The sequence below is a fragment of the Dreissena polymorpha genome, chromosome 2 (assembly GCF_020536995.1).
Source record: "Dreissena polymorpha isolate Duluth1 chromosome 2, UMN_Dpol_1.0, whole genome shotgun sequence".
Classification (NCBI taxonomy): Eukaryota; Metazoa; Mollusca; class Bivalvia; order Myida; family Dreissenidae; genus Dreissena; species Dreissena polymorpha.
The window spans coordinates 86,224,146-86,233,168 of record NC_068356.1 but is presented as its reverse complement, the minus strand read 5'-3'; the positions used below and the strand labels follow the sequence as shown (position 1 = coordinate 86,233,168).

The following is a 9,023-nucleotide window of genomic DNA, read 5'->3' as shown; positions in this document are numbered from 1 at the left end:
GTCTTGTCTTTCTTTGTATGTGTGTGCGTGTCACGGTGTGTGTGTGTCCAAAACTTTTACCAAAACTTAACGTTTGATCATAACTTTTGAAATATTGAAAAACAGCAACTTGATATTTGGATTACATGCGTATCTCATAGTGCTGCAACAATACGCCAAAACCGTATTGCAATATATTGTCGTTGTTATGATGGAAGTATTGTTGACACTGGAATATTATGGTCTTCTTGAAATTTTATATTTCCCCTGATTTGTATGCTTTTGAAAATGGTAAAGTCAATGAGTGGAAGGGAAGGCAGATGAAGGACATAGTAGTAGAAGTTTGATTATAAGAATTTTATTATATAATCATTTTTACTGAATTGGGATGGAGAATTTTTGATACTTTCTCTCCTATGGCTGTCAGTAAATTCGACTGAATGATCATTCTTCAGAACAAAACAGAGCGCTTGAGAACAGACAAACGATGTAAAACATTGTTTGAAAGGCGGGGCCCTTGTTTTGGCCACGTTAATTCAATAAGTCTAAAATTTTACGTGGTAAAGAATAGCAAACCTATTTTAATGTGCCTTGAAAAGTGTTTATCCTCTCAAGAAATGCTATGCACAAAATACTTTTTAACAACCTTGAAGTATTGAAAATATTTACTGTCATTCAAGAGTGACTTCTGGTTATTTTTTTCTATAACTAGTTATTCTAAATAAAAAATCATTTTTTACAGATTTACCATCTTTCCAATTTGAAGACGAAGATGGCCATCAAGAAGGTAAAAATAGTTATTTATACCCATAATAGATCATTGGCCACTGTTCATGTGTAGTATGAAAGTGGTCCTAACAGAGTCATTGTTATGGTAGCCCATTAAAAAAAAAAAAAGAGTATAGGAAATACCTTAAGATTTGACACCTTATGAAATAGTTTTATATGCTCAATTAGACATTTCTGTTTTCTGAGTTATTTTAATGATTTAAAGGATAAATAACTTAACTTGCAAGTATGAGATTTCTGAATTTAAATTGTAAGCAGGTCTTATAACATATTTTAGTGGGGGATATGTGTGTTGTTATTTTGTGTACATCTCATACCTTAAACCGAAAAGCATAAAAAAACACTTTTAGAAGTGCTTTTGGAAAAACAAAACATTTCCTTTGTTATTTCTGTTATCATATAATAAAGGCTCACCTATTGATGATAAAGACAAGACCCAAGTGTAGACTATATATTCTAGTACAATTTTCCATTGTCCAAGCAAATATATATTTATGCCACCCTTCGAAGAAGAGGGGGTATTTGCTTTGCACATGTCGGTCTGTCGGTCGGTCCGTCCACCAGGTGGTTTCCGGATGATAACTCAAGAACGCTTGGGGCTAGGATCATGAAACTTCATAGGTACATTGATCATGACTTGCAGATGACCCCTATTGATTTTGAGGTCACTAGGTCAAAGGTCAAGGTCACAGTGACCCGAAATAGTAAAATGGTTTCTGGATGATAACTCAAGAACGCATACGCCTAGGATCATGAAACTTCATGGGTAGATTGATCATGACTCGCAGATGACCCCTACAGATTTTGAGGTCACTAGGTCAAAGGTCAAGGTCACGGTGACCAGAAATAGTAAAATGGTTTCCGGATGATAACTCAAGAACGCATACGGCTAGGATCATGAAACTTCATGGGTAGATTGATCATTACTCGCAGATGACCCCTATTGATTTTGAGGTCAAGGTCACGGTGACCCGAAATAGTTAAATGGTTTTCGGATGATAACTCAAGAACGCTTTTGCCTAGGATCATGACACTTCATTAGTACATTGATCGTGACTCGCAGATAACCCCTATTGATTTTCAGGTCACTAGGTCAAAGGTCAAGGTCACAGTGACAAAAAAACGTATTCACACAATGGCTTCCACTACAACGGACAGCCCATATGGGGGGCATGCATGTTTTCTATAGATTTCAGCAAGACCCACCAATGGATAATAGACATACAAGACCCCACTGTTGACATTATATGTTTACAGGCATTGAGCAACTGTTAAAGACACCCACAGTCTAGAATCTATACAGGAGTCAGAGCCTCTCATGATACAACAGGCCAGTGTTAACTGTGCTGATCATATGCAATCTACAGGTTTCACTTTGGTTCTTTCAGAGTCCATGTCAACTGCTGACAGTGAAGAGCCAGGCAGTCTGACCCATGATAGGAGGGAGCCAAGTGAAGAGCCAGCCAGTCTGACCCATGATAGGAGGGAGCCAAGTGAAGAGCCAGCCAGTCTGACCCATGGTATTTCTATTATCATATAATAAAGGCCCACCTATTGATGATAAAAGACATGACCCAACTGGTAGACTATATATTCTAGTACAATTTTCTGTTGTCCAAGCCAATATATATTTATGCCCCCCTTCGAAGAAGAGGGGGGATATTGCTTTGCTCATGTCAATCGGTCCGTCTGTCCACCAGGTGGTCGTCAGACGACTAACTCAAGAACGCTTGGGCCTAGGATCATGAAACTTCATAGGTACATTGATCATGACTTGCAGATGACCCCTTTTGATTTTGAGGTCAAAGGTCAAGGTGACCCGAAATTGTACAATGGTTTCTGGATTATAACTCAAGAACGCATACGCCTAGGATCATGAAACTTCATAGGTAGTTTGATCATGACTCGCAGATGACCCCTATTGATTTTGAGGTCACAAGGTCAAGGTCACGGTGACCCGAAATAGTAAAATGATTTTCGGATTATAACTCAAGAACGCTTTTGCCTAGGATCATGACACTTCATATGTACATTGATCGTGACTTGCAGATGACCCCTATTGATTTCAGGTCACTAGGTCAAAGGTCAAGGTCACAGTGACAAAAAACGTATTCACACAATGGCTGCCACTACAACGGACAGGCCATATGGGGGGCATGCATGTTTTCTATAGATTTCAGCAAGACCCACCAATGAATAATAGACATACAAGACCCCACTGTTGACATTATATGTTTACAGTCATTGAGGCAACTGTTGAAGACACCCACAGTCTAGAATCTGTACAGGAGTCAGAGCCTCTCGTGATACAACATGCCAGTGTTGACTGTGCTTATCATATGCAATCTACAGGTTTCACTTTGGTTCTTTCAGAGTCCATGTCAACTGCTGCCAGTGAAGGGCCAGCCAGTCTGACCCATGATGAAATGAGGCAGCCAAATCCTCAAGGTATGAACTAAATTTGAAGACGGGTTTTCTCTGCATTTTCTATCATTATGTGACAGAGTCTTATGTCATGACTGTATTAAAGTAAATGAGTAGTCCAAGTCAAGTGTGATGCTCTAGACGACCTCCTCTGTGATCTACAGGGTTACAACAATGTGCTTGTAAAAGTCCTTGTAAAGTACAAAGTAGGCAGTTTGCTATGGAAGTTAATGTTAAGTACTTGTTCTTCCAAGAAATGATAGTTCTGCGAACTGTCAGTTCTTATATGTGTGAAAAATTGTTTTAAACTGGTGTTAAAACAGTTTCAGTTCATTTTACCTCCTAACATGTTCAGGTTTTGTGCATTTTTATCAGGAAAACCTTGCTCTACAATATTCAATCATGTATCACTTGCGGTGTTCTGCCGTGAAATTTTACTGTTGGGGACCCTTTAGGATTACAAAAGTGGGGACAAAAAGAAAAAATATGGGGACACAGAATATTTTTGTAGCAGAATTAAATGTGTGGAAACTAATAACCTTTAACTTGATTAAACTTGCTTAAACTTCTAACAGTCAGGTTGTAACATTGTTATTAAAACTGGAACATTCAAACAACTTTTTAACACTGTCAAACAGTTGTCAACATATTTACAAAACTTGAACAGATTTATGGTCATTGGACTCCGCATGGCATGTCAAAGTACTTGTTCGATAATTAGAAATACCGATAGTAAAGGCGTTTTCTTTTTTGCTTTATGCACAATCTGCATGTCATTTGTTGTTGTCAAACAGTGACCAAGGACATTTTTGAAGCCAATTTTCTTGTAATGTACGTTTAAGGGCAGACTTTTTCGTAATTGCTAAACAATGTAGGGACTTGGGAAGACTCTGTTGGGTTAAACAACCCAACAGAGTCTTCCCATTTTCTAATTTTACTTGCCGGAGGAAAAAAAATAAATGGATTTTTTTTCTCTGGCCTGTCACTTTAAGCCATTTTGATAGTTTCGGAAATTTCCTTGATATCTGATTGGTTGTTATAATCTCAACTTACCAATGAAATAGAGTGTTAATATTAAATAAATTAACCATTGGCTGCGAAATGAGTTATGTACAATGAAATGTTTGTTCTGGTTACACATTCACTCGATTACTTTACCGACTTACAAATTGAATCGATTAGTTTTTATTTCTAATTCATGTGCGCGCCCGCGGACCCATATACAGAAAACGGGTGGGGACAAATATTTTGTTTTTTGCGACAATAACACAAGGGCGCATCCACGGCAGAACACTGACTTGTTATGTTGATACTTTGTGTGCAAGGATCAATTCAGTAGAAAAGTCAACAAAATAAACGGCTTACAGTCACTGACCAAATGAGTTTGCTGCTTAGAGTGTATATTTTTCCAAAAAATATTTGAAAATTTCCCCTCTTGGAAGTGTAGTTCAATTTTAATCAATACCCTCGTTTAAATAATTCACAGAAAAGCCAAAAAATGTTGATCTTTGAACATAAACATAACATGTTGATGACAAAAAAAGTTGGAATAATGTTTTTCGCTCTGTGTATGGTGAATTATGGTGTTACAACTTGATTTTGTATGTTACTTGCTTAGAATTGAAATTTCCCCTTTTATGCGTGAATTATCCCCCTCTCAGGGGACCCGACCCCTTTCCCCCAAAACTGAAAAAAACACTGACATGATACTCATTGCTATTTTATTTTTTATATCTATTCTTGTTTTAGGGACAGGGACAAGAAAAGGAATGAAACGAAAGTGGGCCAGCGAAGAGAACATATGTTTCATGAACTTTTTTAGAGATGAATTAAGAGAAAAAATAATGCCATCTGGCTCAAAAATAATGGGGTCCCTAAAAATACTTACCGGAAGAACAGTGGCCCAGATAAGGGCAAGGGTCCATAACATTATTATGAAAAAACAAAAATGGAAAAAGAATTGTTGAACTGTGGAATATGTTTATGCCCCTGGTAGGGTGGCATATAGCAGTTGAACTGTCCGTCAGTCAGTCAGTCTGTCCATCTGGCCGAAAACTTATATGGCCATAACTTTTTCAATATTGAACATAGCAACTTGATATTTATACCCCTATTACAATTGGTAATGGGGGCTATATAGGAGTCACGTTTGTCGGTCTGTCCCGATATTTCATCCGATCTTCACCAAACTTGGTCAGTAGTTGTATGTAGATAATGTCTAGGTCAGTTTGAATATGGGTCATGCCAGGTCAAAAACTAGGTCATGGGGTCACTTAGTATGTTTTAAACTGTAAGTTTGTACGGACCATAGCTATGTCATTTATTGTTACATTTTTAAATGACTCGGTACATTTGTTCACCATCATGGAACGGTGTGTCGCGTTAAAAAAAATTACGTCAATATCTCAAAGGTCAAGGTCACACTTGGGAGTTCAAAGGTCAAATGCTTGTCCGGGCCATAGCTTTGTTTTTTATTGTGAGATTTTAAAATCATTTGGCACATTTGTTCACCATCATTGAACAGTGTGTCGGGCGAAAGAATTACGTCGATATTTCCAAGAACAAGGGCACAATTTGAGTTTAAAGGTAAAAAATGGCCATAATTGAGCTTGTCTGGGCAATAACTATGTTGTTTATTGTGCGATTTTAAAATCGTTGGCTCTTTTGTTCACCATCATTTGACGGTGTGTCGCGCGAAAGAATTATGTCGATATCTCCAAGGTCAAGTTCGTAGTTTTAGTTCAAAGGTCAAAAATGGCAATAAATTATCTTGTCTGGGCCATAAATATGTCATTCATTGTAAGATTTTAAAATGACTGTACATCAATTTGTTCAAAGTCATTGGAAGGCTTGTCATGTGAAAGAATTCAAGAGTTCAAAGGTCAAAATGGCTATAAATGATAATGGCATAATGATTCTTAAAAAATCGCCATAAATTGTATTATCTTGTTTTGTGAAGACAGCATACAAAATAATCAATCAATCAATGCGGTATGTGGGGGTAACAGACAAAGCTCCAGTTGGCATGCATGTGCATCTTGTGAAGCTGCACATATTGAGTGGTGAAAAGTGAAGGTCAAGGTAATTCTTCAAGGTTAAATGTTAAATATATTGCTTTTGTCCGTCCGTCTGAAAACTTTAAAATTGTGCCATAACTTTTGAGCTCACCTGAGTGCAACATGCTCATGGTGAGCTTTTGTGATTGCCTTTTGTGCGTTGTATGTCGTCAACATTTTGCCTTGTGAACACTCTAGATTCCACATTTATTGTCTGATCTTCATGAAATTTTGCAGAACATTTGTCACATTGATACCTCGACTGAGTTCGAAACTGGGTCATGCTGGGTCAAAAATTAGGTCACTAGGTAAAAAAAACAACAAAAAAACTTGTGAACACTGTACAAGTCCAATCTTCATGTAACTTTGTCAAAATGTTTGTCTAAATGATATTTTGGTTGAGTTAAAAATTGGTTCCGGTCCGTTGAAAAACATGGCCGCCAGGGGCGGGGCAGTAAAAAAATTTCCTTATATGGCTATAGAGAAACCTTGTGAACACTTTAGAAGTCAAAATGTTTGCCTTATCATCATGAAACTTAATCAAAACATTGGTTTTATTTATATTTTGGACGAGTTCGAAAATGGTCCAGATCAGTGAAAAAACATGGCCGCCAAGGGGCGGGGGAGTTTTTCTTATATGTCTTTAGTTAAACATTGCTAACACTCTAGAGGCCACATTTATTGTCCATTCTTCATGAAATTTGGTCAGAAGTTTGGTCTCAATGATATCTTAGACGAGCTGAAAATGGTTACGTTTGCTTGAAAAACATGGCTGCCAAAGGGCGGGGCATTTTTCCTTATATGGCTATAGTAAAACGTTGTGAACACTCTAGAGGCCACATTTATTGTCCAATCTTCATGAAATTTGGTCAGAATATTTGTCTCATTAATATCTTGGATGGGTTTGAAAATTATTATGTTTGCTTGAAAAACATGGCTGCCATGGGGCGGGGCATTTTTCCTTATAAAAATGGCTATTGTAAAATCTTGTTAACACTCTTGAGGCCACATTTATTTTCCGATCTTCATGAAACTTGGTCAGAATATTCATCCCAAAAAATATCGTGGACAAGTTAAAAAATGATGCTGGTTGGTTGAAAAACATGTCCGCCAGGGGGTGGGGGCATTTTACCTTATATGGCTATAGTAAAACTTTGTTAACACTCTAGAGGCCACATTTATTTTCTTATCTTCATGAAACTTGGTCAGAAGATTTGTCCTAATGATATCTTGGATTAGTTCAAAAATAGTTTTGTTTGCTTAAAAAACATGGCCACCAGGGGGCGGGGCATTTTTCCTAATATGGTTATGTATCATGCTTTACTAAAACATTGTTAACACTCTGTAGGCCACATTTATTTTCCGATTATTATGAAACTTGGTCAGATGATTTGTCCTAATGATATCTTGGATGAGTTCAAAAATGGTTCTAGTTGGTGGAAAAACATGGCCGCTAAGGGGGCGTGTCATTTTTCCTTATATGGCTAAAGTAAAACCCTGTTAAAACTCTAGAAGCCATATTTATTGTACGATCATCATGACACTTTGTCAGAAGATTTGTCCCAATGATATTTGGACAAGTTTGAAATTGGTTCCAGTTGCTAAGAAAAACATGGCCACCAGTGGGCGGGGCATTTTTCCTTATATGAACTTATAAATCTTCTTGAAACTTTGTCAGTATATTAGTTTAAATGATATCTTGGATGTGTATTTCAAGTTGACATTTAAAGCTTTAACTTTGTATGATTCTAAATATGTGTCAATGCTGTCAGTTGAATTTTGAAATGTGAAGTTTTACATTTTTTGTATATTAAATAATTTGTAAAATGTTGCAGTTTCGTCAATCAGTTTTATAAGACATTGAGCTTTAAATATGATGCAGATTGTAAGATTCTTAATATCTTTCAATATTGTGGATAAGTTTGAGATATCAAGCTTTGAATTTTATGCAAAGTGTATGATTTTAAAATGTTTTAATGGTGTTGATCCGTGTAATGAAGATTGCATAATTTTTATGTTTTAATTCTGTCTATTGGTTTTCAAAATGAAAGACTTTGATTTTGTAAGTGCACTTTTATCTCCTGAAAGATTCTTTTCTAGTGTTTAGTTTATATTTTAAGGCTGTTTGCAAACTCGAAGTGAAAACAGTTCTATTACAATTTGGTAAGGACATGACATTGCATATCTGATTTTAAAATGTACTTTGCTGGCAACGTGTAATTTTCTGAAATGTCTTAGTAAGACTGTTGTTTGCAATCAAAAGGTCTGTGCTTCATATCCAGGGTAATGCATGTTTTTTGTCCAAATTTATGTCGATTCAGACATTGTTCTATGTAAATATGGGGTTTGCTTGAAGGTTCAGTCTATTTTTATGTCCCTCACTATAGTAGTGGGGGACATATTGTTTTTGTCCTGTCTGTTGGTTGGTTGGTTGGTTGATCTGTTTACGCCAACTTTAACATTTTGCAATAACTTTTGCAATATTGAAGATAGCAACTTGATATTTGGCATGCAAATGCATCTCATGAAGCTGCACATTTTGATTGGTGAAAGGTCAAGGTCATCCTTCAAGGTCAGAGGTCAAATATATGTGGCCAAAATCGCTCATTTTATGAATACTTTTGCAATATTGAAGATAGCAACTTGATATTTGGCAAGCATGTGTATCTCATTGAGCTGCACATTTTGAGTGGTGAAAGGTCACGGTCATCCTTCAAGGTCAGAGGTCAAATATATGTGGCCCAAATCGCTTATTTTATTAATACTTTTGCAATA

General features: G+C 36.7%; 1 protein-coding gene across 1 annotated transcript; it reads left to right on the top strand.

Annotated features, from left to right (window-relative positions):
- The first annotated feature begins 746 nt into the window (after positions 1-746).
- LOC127867933 (uncharacterized) lies at positions 747-7,842 on the top strand. The gene is made up of 4 exons (XM_052409450.1): positions 747-766; positions 2,157-2,288; positions 3,142-3,216; positions 4,942-7,842. The coding sequence occupies exons 2-4, from the start codon at positions 2,162-2,164 to the stop codon at positions 5,157-5,159; spliced, it is 420 nt and encodes a 139-aa protein (XP_052265410.1). The 5' UTR covers positions 747-766; positions 2,157-2,161; the 3' UTR covers positions 5,160-7,842.
- Positions 7,843-9,023: the final 1,181 nt, after the last annotated feature.